At 44.6% G+C, this 19300-nt stretch overlaps 1 protein-coding gene across 2 annotated transcripts in view; it reads left to right on the top strand.

Moving 5' to 3' along the window:
* Positions 1–19300, top strand: part of ABCA1 (ATP binding cassette subfamily A member 1) — a 120191-nt gene that overhangs the window by 67838 nt on the left and 33053 nt on the right. For both annotated transcript variants that reach the window (XM_083718128.1, XM_083718129.1), the window contains exons 10-24: positions 410–549; positions 2718–2834; positions 6135–6323; positions 6812–7017; positions 7113–7289; positions 7933–8155; positions 9210–9431; positions 11383–11587; positions 12335–12445; positions 12703–12874; positions 12969–13100; positions 13605–13744; positions 15022–15159; positions 16574–16794; positions 17865–17937. In XM_083718128.1, the coding sequence (XP_083574254.1) occupies positions 410–549; positions 2718–2834; positions 6135–6323; positions 6812–7017; positions 7113–7289; positions 7933–8155; positions 9210–9431; positions 11383–11587; positions 12335–12445; positions 12703–12874; positions 12969–13100; positions 13605–13744; positions 15022–15159; positions 16574–16794; positions 17865–17937 (2466 nt within the window). The remainder of the gene's footprint in view (positions 1–409; positions 550–2717; positions 2835–6134; positions 6324–6811; positions 7018–7112; positions 7290–7932; positions 8156–9209; positions 9432–11382; positions 11588–12334; positions 12446–12702; positions 12875–12968; positions 13101–13604; positions 13745–15021; positions 15160–16573; positions 16795–17864; positions 17938–19300) is intronic.

Below are 19300 nucleotides of genomic sequence, written 5' to 3'. Positions count from 1 at the left end.
GATTACAGTCCTTTTTTATTTTCAAAGATGCAGGAAGCTACTGTATGATGATGGGTGGATAGCACTTGTCTATACTGGGTGTGCTGTCTAGGATTGAGGTGAGAAAGATACTGTGCACCTAGCTCATCTCCCATAGGAGCCAGTGTGGTATAGTGGTTAAGAATGGTAGTCTCGTAATCTGGGGAACCGGGTTCGCTTCCCCGCTCCTCCACATGCAGCTGCTGGGTGATCTTGGGCTAGTCACACTTCTCTGAAGTCTCTCAGCCTCACTCACTTCACAGAGTGTTTGTTGTGGGGGAGGAAGGGAAAGGAGAACGTTAGCCTCTTTGAGACTCCTTTGGGTAGTGATAAAGCGGGATATCAAATCCAAACTCTTCTTCTCTTCTTCTTCTTTTAAACTCTTTTAAAGCACCCTACTGCAATGACCTCATGAAGAAGCTGGAGTCCAGCCCACTTTCCAGAATCATATGGAGAGCTCTGAAACCTTTGCTTATGGGGAAGGTCTTGTACACCCCTGACACGCCAGCGACAAGGGCAGTCATGTCTGAGGTAAGATCCCAATTCCACAGCGTTCAAAGGAAAGGGGGGCTTGCTTTGTACTGCTGCTGTCGGGGCTCCTGCAGCAAATGCACAAGAGGGAACTGAAAGTATTGAGTAGGTAGGGCAGCCTTTCTCAACCTGTGGGTCCCCAGATGTTGTTGAACTACAACTCCCATCACCCCTAGCGAACAAAGCCAGAGCTCAGGGATGATGGGAGTTGTAGTCCAACAATATCTAGGGACCCGCAGGTTGAGAACCGCTGGAGTAGGGGGTCAAAGTGGACTTGCCGCTTGCCGCATAGTTTGCACTTGGTCGCATTTTTTTAAATATAATAATATTTATTCAAATTTTTTAAAGATTACAAAGAAAACATAAGAAAAAAAGCAGAAAAAATACACAATACAACACAAAACAGAAAAATACAGAGAAAAAATGCAATCATTAAAAAAGAAAAAAGAAAAAAGCAATTTAAATCCTTTACATGACAACTTCCCTTTTACTTATTTTCTTGACCTCCCCACACCTCCCATTTCTGTATTCATATTCAAATTTTTATTTCAGCAAGTCCTTTCAACCTTATTTTTTAACTTAATAATTTATTTTAATATATTATTATTTTACTTTCTCTCTTTCATCCATTTCCTCAATACATTTTTGCTTAATCTTCTATATCTAATCATTTCCCCTATATATCCTTCCAGCCTTATTTTCATTTAGTTTAATTCATTTTAAAAGCCACTGCACTTGGTCGCATTTTCCCAGTCTGGAGGAGGCTGTGTTCTGGAGCTTGGAGCACCAATGAGGTTTTCCTTCCAACAATGATTCAACTCTTACTGGCAACTTATATAGGAACTAGAGGCTGTGTCCGCTTTCTGGTTCTTCTGAATGGACTCATATGTGGTTCACGAGTTTGCTGATGTCTCTGAAGCTCCTGCCTTGCTCTCTGTCCTTGTGACTGTTGGAGTGGGTGGATCTGTGAGCTGGCCAGGAAGCCAAACAAACATTGCAGAGACCTGCAGCTGGACTGCAAAGAGAGAGGTGGGGGGGGGGGAGAGAGAGATAGAAAAGAAACCTCTGCCATTGTATTTGCTAACATTTTGAAGACTTTAAATCCTTCTCCCAAAACACTCAAATACCCCTTCAAATTGACTGCAAGTGGAATGGCAGATTTAGAAGATGGCATTTTTGCTTAGCCTTAAAGAACTTCCAGTGACAATACTGGGTTAAATGAAGCAATAACTTGGCTCAGTATAAGGTAGGGTCATGTGTGCAGCCATACTTTTTTAAGTGTATACATTATATTCTTGGGCATTTTTTCTGCCTTTCGGGAAACGTGGTTTGCACAGCACTTCTTGTCCATAAGAAGACATTGCCGAAGGCCTTGCTGAATCCTGTGCCATTGTAACTCTGGCAGATTCTGTGCTGATATGCTGTACTGGAACGTTCTGCTCATTTATGCAATTCTGCTTTAACATTCGTAAGGTCCTCGCTCACATGCTACATTTGCTGACCCAGGCAGACGCTCAAGAACAGCTAGGTTTTATGTTCAAGCACTGCAGTGCTTTATGTTTTGATGTTGCAAAGCTGAAGGGGCAGAAGAGTGGAGGAAGACGTTGACTGATGGGGGTGGGGTGGGGGAGATGTTGCAACTGGGTTCTAATGTCCAGAATTTAATCAAAGGCCATTGATACTGAAAGATAAAGCCAACACTGCTTCTTCTTAGGGCAGAAGTCAGGGAGAAGCCACTCTTTTTAGCCTGTTCTGCAGGTTGTCACCTTTTTGTTTTATAAAAGAAATTTTCAAAAATTTAACATAAATAATAAATTTATATTTTTCCCGACTTTCCACCCCATTTTCCATGGTGTTTTTATTTCTCCCCCTCTGCTACATGCTGCCTTCAAACTCTTATGCCATAACATCAATATTATTCTTCCACAAAGCAAACATCGTTAGGTTCTCTTATTTTGGCTGTTAACTTTGCCAGTTCAGCATAGTCCCTCACCTTACTTATCCATTCTTCTTTGGTGGGAACTACTTTTTCCATTTTTGTGCATAGAGAACCCTAGCCACTGTTGTTGCATACATAAACACCTTAATCATCTTGGGGGGGGCACAAATTTCTGTCCTTGGTTGTTACCTTTTCGATGTCACCTTTGACCCTTTCACTATCCTGGCAGGTAAACAAGACGTTCCAGGAGCTGAGTGTCTTCCGTGATCTCGGAGGGATGTGGGAGGAGATAAAACCAAAGATAAAAGTGTTCATGGAGGAAAGCCAGGAAATGGATCTAGTTCGGGTCAGTATGCCATAACTTCTCGCTCCTCAGATAACATTGGATATTTCTTGGGAGACCAGTTTACAAGAAGAGATTTTAATCTGTTTACTTTGGTATCGTGATTGGCGCTTTGGCCTCGAGCGAGTGCGTGCATGTCTATGTAGTACCTCATTTCTTCTGACAAGCTTGCTTGGGCAGGGCCTCCTTGTCTGTGCAATGTGACTCTAACCTGAGATTCGGCAGGAAGGTGATTCCTTCTAGACAATAGCTCTCCCCTCTGTGATTTCCCCAAGTGCCAAGTTGGCTGATTTGTTGTGCACAACTCAGGCAGATTATGGCCAGCATATAAATCAGGCCTGCATCCTCCCTTCCACAGGCCGCTGTGTGTATTCACCTGCCAAGGACATGGCCCATAATGAATGTGAAACGAGGGGCTATTCAAGTACAGGCAGGCTTCACGTTCTGTTATGTTGAGTTCTGCCATAATCACATTACATGGGGCTCTGAACTAGAGACGAATGTGATTAAATATTACCTCACCCGTTTTAACAGAGGAAACAGACACAGGTCATACTGGCGCTATCCAGATGTGTGAAAAAACAAGCATTGTATTTAAATAACTATTTGGAATGACAACAATAATTCATTCCAACCTTTATTGTATTGTAATATTGCCTTTAAAAAATTCCAATACAAGGTTAGTGTGCTATTTGCTATTGGAGAGCCAGTGTGATGTAGTTTGCATTGCTGGGGGGTTGAAATTCCTTCTCAAGCCATGAAGCTTACTAGGAAGAGAGAGAAGAAAACTGTCCTGCCAGTGACCTAAAGCTCAGGATGTCCCATTAATCAAAGATACTCACCCTGGAAGCCTAATAACCTGTTCAGATCCAGATCGACCACATAACTCTTTTGTTAAATCCACTGCTTTCTTATGGAGCCTGACTCACCCACAACTTCTGTGAGAAAACAGAGAAACTGTAGGGACCGTCACGTGTGAGGAGAACACCTCATTGCTGCCTATGTACCTGCTGCCAGAAAACAAGAAGTGTCTGGCCAGCTGCCACAGCAGATACATTTTGCAGCAGCACATATGGTCAGTTGTGACAGTGGGAGAGATGTTCAGGTGGAAGCATTCTCTAAAGACAGACTTTTTGTTTAGAGTTCACAAGAACACAAAGTGTGCTCTGTGATGTCCCAGAGAGGATGCAAGGCAGGTTCTCTGGTGGATGACCTTTCCGCCCAGCCGGATGGTGGTCTTTTTTTTTTTTTTATGGCTCCCTCCGTTTCCCATTTCTGCACATATTAATCAGAAGGAAAACAAGTGGGTGTTGCAACATGATGTTGTGACTTGTTTCGATGTTTTAACAGGGCGTGTGCCTGTGGACTGTTAGGGACCAAAATCTTCAGTGCTGTACAGCAGGGGAGGGCTCAAAACAACTTTTCTGTCTGGATTTTCGCTTTCTGAAATATGGCAACCCTAATAATCCTGGCAACCCAAATCCTGCCAGAGTTCTATGGAAGCATTAGGACAGTGTCCATGTGCAGTTGTTGATTTTGCTTACTCACGTTCCATTTGCAAATTTCAAATATTTTTCTGCATACCTTCCGTTTCACCCACATTTTCAGAAATTCCCTCTTCTTGTGTGTGCGTCCCCGTTGTCCTGGCCTGCTGTTTGGAATGGGTCTTCCCCCTTCACTGATAAGAGGGAAGCATAATGTGTAACACAGAGCCAAAACAATCCTCATTAAGCTCTTTTCTGTGGTCAAACTATAAACATACTAATATGACATATACAACCCCAAATTTTGGTGCCACTCCCATGGCTGTCCTTCACGGAGTTAAGCATAAGCTGGGAAATAGACATGTTGCTGATTTATGATGATACCTTCCCAAATTGGCCAATGGGGGCACCTCCCACTGCATAATGGCTAGCCCTGCAAACGTGGCCAGAGTTTGGTTACCATGGCACCTCAACTTGTTAACTGAACTCTTTGACACAGTATAAATACGGAACATGCATTTAAAAAGGGGAGGGGGAAAATCTGATATGCCCAGTTTCTGATTTGTTCCTAACTCGTTTGAAGAGCCCTGTAGCTCGCTGTGCGAGAGAAGCTCCCTCTGGCTTCATGGCATCGGAGGAACCTTGTGTTATGACGTTAATATTCCATTTATGCTTCGTTGCCTCTTTGCCTGTGCTCTCTAGACAGTGCTGGCAGTGCTTTTAACAATCGCCAAGCAGCTGAAACAAATTTCTTCCCTTGCCTCTCTCCAGTTTCAACAGGGCCTTGTTTGTTTGCTTTCAGCAACGGCTGTTGCTTCCCTGCTGAGATATTGTACAAGGCTGCCGCCTAGTGAGCCAAAAATAGAAATTGTGGAAAGGGAAGGCTCAGATCTGACAATGAGCAGAACGAGACCATCATAGACTCTTAGAATTGTAGAGTAGGAAGGGACCCTAAGAATCATCTAGTTCAACCCCTTGCAATACAGGAATATGCAGCTGTCCCATTTGATAGCTAACTGAGCTATCATGTGAATGTTCAGCTTACCCAGTTCAGTTTATGCCCTGTGTAGCAGTAGTGTCACTAGAGTCCTACTCAGGACCACTGTCACAAGGAAGCCTGGGGGGGGGGCTGGCCTCTCAGGGGTCTTCCAGGCCCCTCCTTCAGTGATCATAGTGAGCAACTGGACAGAAATACTGCCTGCAAATTTACGCAGGCAATATTCCACCCAATTGCTCATAACCAGACAACTGAGAGTTAGGCAACAAGCAGTCTGGGCATGTCCAAAATAGTGGAATACACCATTAAATAATGAACAGCCTTTCCCACCTAATCTGAATTCTAGTGTAGGAAAGAGGTTTTGTCCAGTAGCAGTAAGCCTGAGATTGAGCTGCAAGTGGGAAGACTGACAGTGACTGTGTTCTCTCGCAATGACAATCCAGACATCTTGGCTTGCCATGGTTTACTTTGGATGAGCAGCACGCTTTAGTCGGTTGCCTGATCACTTACTCCTCCCCTGGTACAAGTGTGACCTACAAATCAAGTAGCTTAGGCTTCCCATTCCATCTAAACCCAGGACTATGGTGTGTGGCTTCCTTGGTAAGTTAGCCCCAAACTAATGGCTTCAGGCTGGCCATTGATCACGGTTTGTTAGGGAACAAGAGGCCACCATCCATGGGTTGGGTGTAATGGGAAGCCAAAGCTTCTTGGTTTGTTCATCCTGCAAACACAGGCAATAGATCTGTGAAATGCTATTTATGCTCTTTGCTCTTACTTCATGGTGAATTTCACTAAGTTTCTTCGCTATGTTGCTAACTCCAGACGTTACTGAAGAACAAGTTCCTTTGGAAACACCACTTAATGGGTTCAAGCTGGACCGTAGAAGATCTATCCCTGTTCTTGGCAAAGAACCCGGAGGATGTCCATCCGGTGAATGGCTCAACCCGCACCTGGAGGGAAGCTTTCAATGAAACTGACCATGCTGTTCTGACGATTTCCCGCTTCATGGAAGTGAGTCTCATATTTACTAGTGTTTTGATCTTGTTCATTATTATTGGGGCTATTCCTTTTCTCTCTCCAAGTCGATTCAGAAAGAATAATTTCTGCAATAGTCTGCAGAACAGAAACTGGTCCTAAGAGATACACAAGGCCATTTTTCAGGATTTGGGCGGTGGGGGAAGAGCACTCTCAGAAAAGATGTCATCAGTGGGCCTCCTTAGCTGGCCAAATGGACTAGAGCTTAGGTGTCCCTAAGAGTAGCCAGTCCGCTGAGCCCACATCTTTTGGAGGGAAAGCTACATTTTGACTTGATGATGTAAGTCAAAGTCCACCATTCTTGATCTTAGTCTTGACACTATGACCACTACACCACACTGGCACTGTAGCATTTAATCGGACAGAAATGGTGCATGCTTCTTATTTCAGTGTTTGCGCAAATATTTGCTTCTCAAAGAAACTTCAGCCCAGGTTCTGATTCATTATGTCCGTCATGGTTGCAGTGTGTCAATCTGGACAAACTGGAAGCCATGCCTAGTGAAGTGCGGCTTATCGACAAGTCCCTGGAGCTGCTGGATCAGAGGAGGTTTTGGGCAGGCATCGTTTTCCCCGAAATCACTCCTAGCAGCGTGAAGTTGCCGCAACATGTCAAGTACAAGATAAGGATGGACATCGATAGCGTGGAGAGAACAAACAAAATTAAGGACGGGTGAGCAGTCCTCAAAGAGGCCTTGGTAGGTTTGCGATTAACAGGAATGGGCGTGAGAATTCTGACCCAACTATTGTTTTGCTTTGGTGCTATAGGTACTGGGATCCAGGTCCTCGAGCTGATCCTTTTGAGGACATGCGCTATGTCTGGGGAGGCTTTGCTTACTTGCAGGATGTGATAGAGCAGGCGATCATCCGTACTGTGACCGGCTCCGAGAAGAAAACGGGAGTCTACGTTCAGCAGATGCCCTACCCCTGTTATGTGGATGATGTGTAAGTGACAGTCTCTGAGTGAGTGGTCCCCTGGCGTGGCTGACTCTGCTTAAGTCAGAGTGGACCTGAGTTTTAGGGTGGCAGATTTTGGAGAAATGTGAGCTGGTTCTTCACCCGACTGCAGAGGCAGTGACAGGAAAGAACATCCATGATGGGGTTTGGGAGTCTTCTTCAAGTGGTGACATTTTCTCAAAGATGCCACTTCCTGGAGGAAGGCAAGCTTCTCTATAAAGCCTCCATGGGTCATCTTTAAGGAAGCTTTCAAGATGGTGGCAGGTTAGCCTCCTAGAGCAGCTCATACTTCTTGGGTCCAAGATAGCGCTGGAGGGGGAGGAGAGGGCAATCTAGATTCTGTTTCCAGCAGTGGCTGAACAGATGGCTCTGAAACCAAGCAGAAATGGTCTCCCCCTTGTTTTCCCCAGCATTCAGAACATCGACTTTCTGTTTAGCTATTATGGTAGCCACTCATAGACAAATTCTCATTCTTTAGAAAAGCTTTGTAAGCAGGCAGGCAGGCAGCTGCTATCGAATCTTGAAAGGTGAATTACACACTGCATGACGAAGTATTTCTTTTGGTCTGCCTTAAACTTGTTACCGATAAATGATAACCCCAAGTCTTGGCCTTCTGGTTTCCCCTCTGCAGATTCTTGCGTGTCATGAGCGGCTCCATGCCCCTCTTCATGACTCTGGCTTGGATCTACTCTGTGGCCGTGATCGTCAAGGGCATTGTGTACGAAAAGGAGGCCCGCCTGAAAGAGACCATGAGGATTATGGGCCTAAACAACGGCACCCTCTGGCTCAGCTGGTTCATTAGCAGCCTCATCCCCATTCTCATGAGCGCTGGGCTCCTGACGCTCATCCTCAAGGTTAGCCTGGCTCCACGTTCTCACTCCTTTGGTTAATAGGATGTTTAATCCACAACTGTTGATCTACTATAGTGGCTTACCATGCAATATTAGGATCCCCCACTGTTCAATTCTCACCTTAGCTACGGATCTCTTCTTATGTTCTTGAGTAAGTCCCACTGGGTTCCATGGGACTTACTCCCAGGTAAGGGGATAGAAGAATGCATCCTGTGGTATAAATTGCTTGCCTGCACTCCCTTAAGGATGAACAAGAACGTAAAAATAATAGCAGAGCATAGTAGTCAATAAATACTGGTTCTGAAACGTTGGCTTCCAGTACATTTCCAAGCACAATGTTGGTGCTGATCTTTAAAGCCCTAAACAGCCTCGGCCTTGTATACCTGAAAGAGCATCTCCACACACAAACACACACACCCATCGTTCAGCCAGACACTGAGGTCCAGCTCCGAGGGCCTTCTGGTGATTCCCTCATTGAGAGAAGTGAGGTGACGGGGGCCTTCTCAGCAGTGGAGCTCACCCTGTGGAATGCCCTCCCATCAAATGTAAAGGAGATAAGTAACTATACAACACATCTGTCTTTAGAAGACATCTGAAGGCGGCCCTGTATCAGGAAGTTTTTGTATATGTTGGAAGCTGCCCAGAGTGGCTAATAATAATAATAATAATAATAATAATAATAATAATAATAATATTGTCTTCAGAAAGAACACATGAGCTCAGAGGTGACCATTCTTTTTTTGTAAGATGGGATGGCTAAGCTCCTTTTCACATATTCCACAGTAGCAAATGTGGGTTTGATAGCTAAACACATTGGCCAAGGATCTGTATCCTACCCTGCCAGGCCCCATAGGACTGTCTCTGTATGTCTGACACATCAGCTTGCTTACTGCAAACACATGTTTGCCCCCACATGTTAATGTAAACCACCGCAGGTGTGTACAAATAATAACAATAATGCTAGTAATGGTAATAAGTTGTGATAATAATAAAGCAATGATGAAATGTGAATTGTCAAATGTTTCATGGCTGTACAACTGGTCTTCTCTTTCTCCAGAAAGGAAACCTGCTGCCCTACAGTGATCCCAGCGTGGTGTTTGTCTTCCTGTCTATCTTTGGCATAGTGACCATAACACAGTGCTTCCTCATCAGCACCTTTTTCTCAAGGGCCAACTTGGCGGCAGCTTGTGCAGGGATCATCTACTTTACTCTCTACTTGCCTTGCACGTTGAATTTTGCCTGGCATGACTACATGACCTTTTCTCTCAAAACGTTTGCGGTGAGTCAGTGCAAGGGGGACGGGGTGGCGAGGGGAGGGTAGCACCGCCAGCAAGGAGAGATCTTTTTTAAATCTGGTCTGGGCAGATACCTTCTTGGACTAATTTTTTTTTGGGGGGGGGGTTGGTCCTGCACATCCCCTTCCCCCCCATTCCCTAATTATTTCAACTTTTAATCAAACTGTAATTGGTTTCACTACCCCAGTGTAGTTGTTAGAGTATTGAATTAGGACCTGGGAGATCAGAGTTCAAATGACCACATGGCCACGAAACTCACTGGGCAGTGTTGAGCCAGTTACCAACTCTCAGCCTAATCTACCTCCCAGGGTTATTATGAAAATAATATGTATATCACCTACACCCTTTAGCACTTTGGGGGAAAGTTGGGATCAGGTCAGTTCATTGTGTTTTAGCAGGCAGCCATTATACAAATGATAACTATAATAGTAATAGTAATAATAATAATAATAGAGATTTACATTTCTGCTCCTTAACCTTTAAAGGATAATTCATTTCCCATACCACCTTTAAGTTTAATAGCACAGATTTGTAGAGCCTTAGCAAGAAATTTAGATATTCTGAAGTATATACAGTGGTACCTCTGGTTGCAAACGGGACCTGTTCCAGAGGCCCATTCACAACCTGAACAGAAGGCAACCCACGTCTCTGCATGCACGGGTTGCAATTCGCCACGCATGCGCAAGCAGTGAAACCCAGAAGTAACCCCTAATATATAATGAGCTTAAAAAAATATTGAAATATACCTTTCCCAAAAGACCTGAAGCCTTCTTGCTGGGAATGACAGGTAAAGAAATTAAAAAAGAAGACAAGACGATATTTCTTTACGCCACCACGGCCGCAAGAATTATGCTGGCACAACATTGGAAATCGGAAACCATGCCCAGCATAAATGATTGGCAGCTCAAAATGGTAAATTACGCTGAGCTTGATAGATTAACAGCTAGAATACGAGATCTAGATGAACAGAAATTTCAGCAAAATTGGAGTAAATATTGGAAATATATTGGACCAAACTTATAAAGTGAACTGGCGGGGATAGAACAACTCTATCAGGACTATAAGATCAAAAATCAAATACGTAAGGGAGGAAGATATTTGATACTTACCAAAAGGGTGGAGGGGAGTCCAGGGCCCAGTAGAGCCCAACAGAATATGATTTTTTATTATGGTTTTTTACGTTGTATAATTTAGGGAAGAGAACATTGTTGTATTTTGTGTGTGTGTTGTATTTGTTTATTTTTACCTGTCTTTATATAACTTGAATTAAAATGTATTTAAAAAAAAAAAGAAACCCAGAAGTAACCCATTCTGTTACTTCCGGGTCGCTGTGGGATGCAACCGGAAAATGTGTAACCTGAAGCAAACGTAACATGAGGTATGACTGTATAAGTCTCTACATAGGACAGCAAAAAACAAGTCTTTGCTAGGGGTGAGCTTCCCTTCTGTGATCTTAACAATGGGTAAATGTGGTTGTTTCTAAGATCATTATAAAAAGGGCATTCAAGGAGCACATGAGTTGTATCTTCTGTTGACCCAGAGTTGCAACCACAAACACTGTCCTCCTCATGAATTCCTGGGATGTGTGTGTATGTTTCCCATAGTGGTACTGGAAACTCTTCCCCCCCAACTTATTCCAAATCTGCTCCAGGAATATTTGGTTTTGAGATTACATGAGCAGGGCCAATGGTATAGTTCCTCACCACCTGATTGCCAGCCTCCATGCTAAAGATGATAGCCAGATGGTAAGGAACTGCATCCTTTGTCCCACCCATGTGGAACTAGCTCAGGTACCCATTTGGTCACAGCTGAATCGGCTTTTGCTTTTGTTCCCTGTTGCCATTATGGCAGGGTTAATCTTTCCTTGCACTGAAAACGTGAGTGAGTGAGTGAGTGAATGCACCCAGGATGTTAACTGGTGTTTTTCCTCTGCAGAGCCTGCTTTCTCCGGTCGCCTTTGGGTTTGGCAGTGAGTACCTTTCCCTGTTTGAAGAGCAGGGTGTTGGATTGCAATGGGACAATGTCTTCATGAGCCCTTTGGAAGGAGACAGCTACAACCTGACAACTTCTGTGTGTATGATGCTGTTCGATAGTCTGCTGTATGGGGTTCTGACTTGGTACATCGAGGCTGTCTTTCCAGGTGAGCAGTAGCACATCAAATCTCTCTCCGTCTTAGCCCATTACTTCTCATTACCCCACTTCCCTCCCTTTGGAAGTCAGGGATGCTGCTGTTTCCATATTACTATCCAGCCATGGGAGATCCCAGAAACAGCAGTCTCACAGGAGGAGGAGCGGTGACAGATTCTTGCAGATCCACCAGAGATAGCAAGTACAAGAGCCTTGACGGGGCTGACTGTGCTCTGAAGGAATTGTTTGATTTGTTTATGTGTGTTACAATGGTGGCAAGAATAATCTTTGCAATGGAGGATGCTGTTCAGGTGCCAGCATTTTAGTAGCTTTCAGGTGCTAACCCAGCCCACTTTTGTGCATGGAACAGGACAGTGGTGTTCTCTTGTCCTTCACCTGAGGCAGTGAAATGCCTTTGGTCCTCTTACATCACTGTTATGAGGCTGCTTCCTCCAAAGATCAAGGGCAGAGTGTTCCTCGCAGCCGTTAGCAATCCTTCCTTTCCCCAGGTCTGTGGTTAGTCCAAGCACATTAACTCCCTTGGCTGGATTGTTTCTGGCGGGTTGAAGTTACTCCATACAAACTACCTTTAGCCACCTCAAGGTGTGGGAAGGGTGTTTGGTAAAGTGACTAGATAATATGGACAGATCGGGCTCCAATCTTTGCAAAATTCAGTACTTGGAGATGCATCTTATCTTCTGCACATCGGAATGATTTCCCCCCAAGTCTCACCCAGGTCATTTTGTCCCTTTTTGTTTAGGTCAATACGGCATTCCCAGACCCTGGTACTTTCCCTTTACGAAGTCCTACTGGTGTGGTGAGGAATCTGGAGAGCAACAGACCCCTTCTCTTCACAAAAATTCATCTGAAAGTAAGCAATTGGTGTTCGCCTACATTTTATTCAGTGGCTTCTCTGATGGAATCCTTTCCAATGGATAAGGCTCCCTGCTGTTCTCAGTTTGATTTCTTAAGACCTGCAGCCCCTTGGATTCAGGAAACCCAATTTTTGGGAGGTCACACCGCAGTTCTCCCTCTGCCCCCTCCTGTCCAGTCCGATGCTGAAGTAGCTTGCAGGTATTTTAAACATGTCGTGCCTCACTAAGTAGATTTACTTTCCTGTTGCAACAGTCTGCATGGAAGAAGAGCCAAGTCATCTTCACCTTGGGGTGTCGATTCAAAGCCTGGTGAAGGTTTACCGCGATGGCAAGAAACTGGCTGTCGATGGCCTTACTCTGAATTTCTACGAAGGGCAGATTACCTCCTTCCTGGGACACAACGGAGCTGGGAAAACCACCACAATGTAAGAGGGCAAAACTGGTACAGTGGGAAAACACCTTCCAAAGTCATGCTTTGCTTTGCTTGTTTGCACTCAACACCCCTTTTGTTATATTTAGGTCCATCCTGACTGGGTTATTCCCCCCAACTTCGGGCACAGCCTTCATCCTTGGCAAAGACATCCGTTCTGAGCTCAGCACCATCCGGAAGAATTTGGGTGTCTGCCCCCAGCACAATGTCCTGTTTGATGAGTGAGTCACGCTATGAATCACCATTCCCTTGGACCTTTTCATTTGTTTCTTAACTAGCAAAATTCCCACGATTGTGATGGGGGGGGGATGTTTAGAGAGAGAGAATCAGCAAAGACAATATCAGTTATCCAACCTGGTGTAAGGCAGTTTCCTATCATGCCTAATTTGGGATTCCGCCTCTGAATACAATCATACCTCGGAAGTCGAACAGAATCTGTTCCGGAAGTCCGTTTGACTTCCAAAATGTTCAGAAACCAAAGTGCGGCTTCTGATTGGCTGAAGGAAGCTCCTGCAGCCAATTGGAAGCTGCAGAAGCCCCGTCAGGCGTTTGGGTTCCAAAGAACATTCGCAAACTGAACCAAAAGGTACCAAGACATTCGGGATCCAGGGTACAATTATATGTATTTTTATTATCACGTTAGCACTTTAAAACTGGATGACAAGGAACAGACAATATGTGTGTTTTTTCTTACCAAAATGTGGCTGTTCTCCCCGCACGCCTAGGTTGACAGTGGAGGAACACATCTGGTTCTATGCGCGCCTGAAGGGACTGTCGGAAAAGCTGGTGAAAAAGGAAATGAAGCAGATGGCCATAGATGTTGGTTTGCCTCATAAACTCAAATCAAAGACAAGCAAACTCTCTGGTAAATTTCATTTATTCAGCCAAATGCAACTATTGTTTGCCTTGCCCTGTATACCCCGGCATGCAAAGCATAACAAGAGATCTTCTGGATCAGGCCTGAGACCCATCTAATCTGTCTGTTGGCTTCCAATAATTGGCAGCCAAATGCCCGTGGATGTTTTGGGACTGTAACTCCCACCATCCCTGTGTCTTGCCACATGCAAGGTGTTTCTTTTAAAATGAGATTCAGAAGCAATACAAAACATGAGTGAGTGAGAAGATTAAAGATTTTATTCTAAACAGCAAGCAGTATATGCATACCAAGCATGCTCTTCAACCTGCCACTTGGAAGCCTCAAGAAGTGGCTCCCCCAAGTAGCCTCAGGTTGCATGGCCCCTGTGGCCAATCAGTCCATGCACGAGCTTCTCCAAATCCCTGCCCCAAACCATCCAGTTTATTGATAGCTAGATAGCTAGCCCTTGTGGCTTGCCTGACTGGCTACTTGCAGTCATACATTACTAGCTGTATGCAGATTATTCATTAGCCACTCTCTCCCAATGCCTCGAGAGGGAAGCGGGTGGTGCTGTGGGTTAAACCACAGAGCCTAGGACTTGCCGATCAGAAGGTCGGCTGTTCGAATCCCCGCGACAGGGTGAGCTCCCGTTGCTTGGTCCCTGCTCCTGCTAACCTAGCAGTTCGAAAGCACGTCAAAGTGCAAGTAGATAAATAGGTACCGCTCCGGCGGGAAGGTAAACGGTGTTTCCGTGCGCTGCTCTGGTTCGCCAGAAGCGGCTTAGTCATGCTGGCCACATGACCCGGAAGCTGTACGCCGGCTCCCTCGGCCAATAAAGCGAGATGAACGCCGCAACGCCAGAGTCGGCCACGACTGGATCTAATGGTCAGGAGTCCCTTTACCTTTTACCCAATGCCTCACTTTGTCCAAACCATGTCCAACATCAAAGAAGGTACCCAGCACTATCACTTCCTTCCAACCATCAAGGATCTTAACAAGAGATAGGGAGGGGGAAGGAAGAGGTGGCAGGAGAGGGCAATTGAGTCAGATCACTTAACTCCCCGAAATACAAATATATTCCAGATAGATTGCCCATACACCCTGATCATTGACTATTCTGTCTGGAGCTGATGGGAGTCTAAAATACCTGGAGGGCAGTAGGCTGGGGAATGTTGTCTTAGACCTAAATCTCTTCTACCATGCATGCATTCACATAAGTGCATAGCAGCAGTTCCACAGACCCCTAGATTAAATTAGACTGAATCTTGTCCTTTTTTGCTTCGTAGGTGGTATGCAGAGAAAGCTTTCAGTGGCTTTGGCCTTTGTAGGCGGCTCTAAGGTTGTCATTCTGGATGAGCCGACGGCTGGAGTTGACCCTTATTCTCGCAGAGGGATCTGGGAACTGCTTGTGAAATATCGCCAAGGTACCACTTGCCTTTTCCTCTTGCGAGCCAGTGAAAAGTTGCATCTGTATGGTGTGGTGGTTCTGCATTGCAGCCATGTTCCCTGACGTCTCTTTGATGACTTCCTTCTGGTATTGCTGGCCTTTAGAGATTTTAGACCCCAGCTTTCTCCTTCTCCTATATAAGTAAGTTAACGTGCAGTTTGAAAACGGATCCACAAATGGAACTGAAGAAGGAAGATTGGCAAACGGTTGGAGAAGACCGTCCTTTTCTTTATTTGTATACCAGTATTAAAAAGACCCCTGTCCTATTAAAAATCCTGGTTAGATGGGTTTTTCTCATTTTTTAGAATTAAAAAAAATGAGATTTAATTAAAAATTAATTATTATTTTTATTCTTCAGTAAAATAAAGTTTATTGTGATGTTGATAAAACTCCTATTGCATCAGCCTGTATCAATTTTGGCAAATATCAGTAGCGCTTCTTTGGCTTAAATCTGTGCATCTGTTAGCTTCATGGTATATGAGACCTTTATAGACATATTTTTATTGAAATTTTTAAACAAAACATATTATCTTAAAACATATGATCCTTAATCCCCCCCCATTTCCCCCCTCCCCCTCCCTCCCATAAAACAAACCACCCCTGACTTCCCTCAGTTCCAATCTCTGGTTTCTCTATAAATGCTATTCTCTGCATGTTACAAAATTGTATAGCAATTAAAAATTAATTAATTAAAGTTATTATGAACAGACAGCTCAATCATGGGTTGCTTTTTTTAAAGACTTGAGTCAAACTAGACAAATTGGTGGAGATCTGCAACCAGATCCCTCATTTCTATTTGTTGTTGTTGTTGTTTAGTCGTTTAGTCGTGTCCGACTCTTCGTGACCCCATGGACCAGAGCACGCCAGGCACTTCTGTCTTCCACTGCCTCCTGCAGTTTGGTCAAACTCATGCTGGTAGCTTTGAGAACACTATCCAACCATCTTGTCCTCTGTTGTCCCCTTCTCCTTGTGCCCTCCATCTTTCCCAACATCAGGGTCTTTTCCAGGGAGTCTTCTCTTCTCATGAGGTGGCCAAAGTATTAGAGCCTCAGCTTCACGATCTGTCCTTCCAGTGAGCACTCTGGGCTGATTTCCTTAAGAAAGGATAGGTTGGATCTTCTTGCAGTCCATGGGACTCTCAAGAGTCTCCTCCAGCACCATAATTCAAAAGAATCAATTCTTCGGCGATCAGCCTTCTTTATGGTCTCCAAAAGCAACCGCAGCCCCTCCACTCTCCCACAGTTGGACTGGGGCTATGATGCTGTAGGGCTATGCTGTTTCCTTAATGTAAACCAGCTTTCTTTAAGCTGCCACTTGTTAGGAACAATATATGGGTGCACAGTCACTAAACCAGTCTGGTCTATTTGGCTTCTTTTCTTCCTGGTTGCCAGGTCGCACCATCATCCTCTCCACACACCATATGGACGAGGCGGACATCCTCGGAGACCGAATTGCTATCATTTCTCATGGCAAACTGTGCTGCGTTGGCTCTTCGCTGTTCCTGAAGAACCAGTTGGGGACTGGATATTATCTGACCTTAGTCAAGAAGGACGTGGATTCCTCACTCAGCTCCTACAGGAACAGTAGCAGCACCGTGTCTTACCTGAAAAAGGTACTGCTTTCAGAAGTGCTCACAAGGGGAGAGGAGGAGGGGTGCAGTTTGCTTATTTCTTCTAGAAACAATGGGGAGATTTTGGGCCCCCTCAAGTAACATATCCTATTTCTTTAGCCAACAACCAGAAATAAAAAAGGTTCTAGATTCAGGTAGGTAGCTGTATATTTAGAAATATCTAAAAAATTAAAAAATTGTCCAGTAGCACCTTAGAGACTAACTAAGTTTGTTCTTGTATAAGCTTTCATGTGCAGGTATCTGAAGAAGTGTGCATGCGCACGAAAGCTTATACCAAGAACAAACTTAGTTGGTCTCTAAGGTACTACTGGACAATATATATATATATATATATATATATATATATATATATATATATATATGTAAAAGTAAAAAGGTAAAGGTCCCCTGGACGGTTAAGTCCAGTCAAAGGCGACTATGGGGTTGCGGCGCTCATCTTGCTTCCAGGTCAAGGGAGCCGGCATTTGTTCATAGACAGCTTTCCGGGTCATGTGGCCAGCATGACTAAACCGCTTCTGGTGCAATGAGACACTGTGACGGAACCCAGAGCGCATGGAAACACCGTTTACCTTCCTGCCGCAGTGATACCTATTTATCTACTGGCACTGGCATGCTTTCGAACTGCTAGGTTGGCAGGAGCTGGAACCGAGAAATGGGAGCTCACCCTGTTGCGGGGATTTGAACCGCCAACCTTTCGATCGGCAAGCCCAAGAGGCTCAGTGGTTTAGACGCATCACCACCCGCGTCCCTATAGTCTGTACAATAATGCAGTTTGATCATAGCGTGTAGTCATAGAAGGAGCTCAGTGTATTGTATGTAAATGGTTCTCCACACCCCATTTTCTCTTGAAGGCTAAGTGGAGATTTCAACTCTGGTCTCCCAGGTCCTAGACTGACTCTCTAACCACTGCACCACACGGGCTCCTTAGAGACATAATATCAGTGTCCTTTTTGTTTCTTGAGAATTGCATTTTTTCCTCTCTCTCTCTCTCTTTTTAAAAAAACACCCTGACTTTGTTCAGATAATTGGATCGCCTTTTCTTTTCTCATTAGGATGACAGCGTGTCTCAGAGCAGTTCAGATGCTGGACTTGGCAGTGACCATGAAAGTGACACCTTGACAATAGGTAAGGGATTTTTAAATATAACAAAACATTCAGGTTGTTTCTTGTGTCTCTGTCTTTTATAATTTTAAGTCACCGGAGTGGTGGTGGTTGTATTTTTTAAAATTATTCTTGAGATTAGTCAATAATCTCATCTGCCTGGCTTCCTCTGTGCCTTCTTTTAAAAAAGGTTTTCACCCTGTCACTTTTCTGTTGCTTTTCCCAGCAATTTTTATTTATTGGCTTGATCCAATACTCCTCCTCCTCCTTCCTCTTCTTCTTCTTCTCTTCTTCCTTCTCCCCTCTCTTTTTCATTTACCTTAAATATTCCATCATTTATTTTACTTTATTTTCGTAATGACATTTGTATACTTCTTAATCTCAAGATGTTATCTCAAGATGGCGGCGCGCAGAGACGCTGCGGCTCAGTGCTCTCCTTTTGTTTTTTTATTTTTACTTGTTCTTTGTTTTTTATTTTTACTTGTTCTGAGTATGTTTGGCCGGGCAAGAAAGATTTATAGCAGGCAGGAACTCCTGAAGGTCGGGTTACAGTGTGAACAAGCTGTGAGAGCTGATTATTTTCGCCCAGATAACGCTCCTGTGGGAGTAGCCAGGCCACCGGGTTCTCCATGGATTACTATGCCGCCAGGGAGGAGGCGAAGGCGGCGTAGAGACAGGAGGCAAAGGCGGGGTTGTCGGGCCGGCGTCCTGGTAAGATTGCAGAGGAGTCCATCTAAACCACCACTCCCTAGCATATTTCTTGCTAATGTGAGATCTCTTGCCAACAAGATGGATGAATTGAGGCTGCTGGCGGCAAAGAACAGTCTTGTAAAAGATTGCTGCGTTTTATTTGTCATTGAGACATGGCTTCAACCGTCCATACCAGACACGGCTATTCAGTTGGAAGGCTGTGTGGTACATCGTCATGACCGAGGCATGGACTTCGGAAAAACCAGAGGAGGGGGGCTGTGTGTATATGTGAACAAATGCTGGTCCAATAATTCTAAGACCGTTGGCAGTTACTGTTCACCGGATTTGGAATATGTGGCTGTTAAATGTAGACCAGCCTATCTCCCTAGGGAGTTTACAGCTGTTATGCTAACTGGTGTGTACATGCCACCAGATGCCAATGCCAACTTGGCGCTGGGATGCCTGCAGAGCCTTATCAGCAGCCAGCAAGACAAGCATCCTGAAGCTGTGCACATCATTGCGGGAGACTTCAATCATGTTGAACTTAAAACAGTGCTCCCAACGCTCTATCAGCATGTGAAATGTCCCACAAGAGGGGACAAGACACTGGACAAAGTTTATTCGAATGTAAATCACGGCTATAGGGCTTTACAGCTGCCACATTTGGGCCAGTCCGACCATATGTCTCTGTTCCTGG

Source organism: Podarcis gaigeae, assembly GCF_964106915.1.
Source record: "Podarcis gaigeae genome assembly, chromosome: 17".
NCBI classification, from domain to species: domain Eukaryota; kingdom Metazoa; phylum Chordata; class Lepidosauria; order Squamata; family Lacertidae; genus Podarcis; species Podarcis gaigeae.
This window is presented reverse-complemented; position numbering and strand designations above follow the sequence as displayed.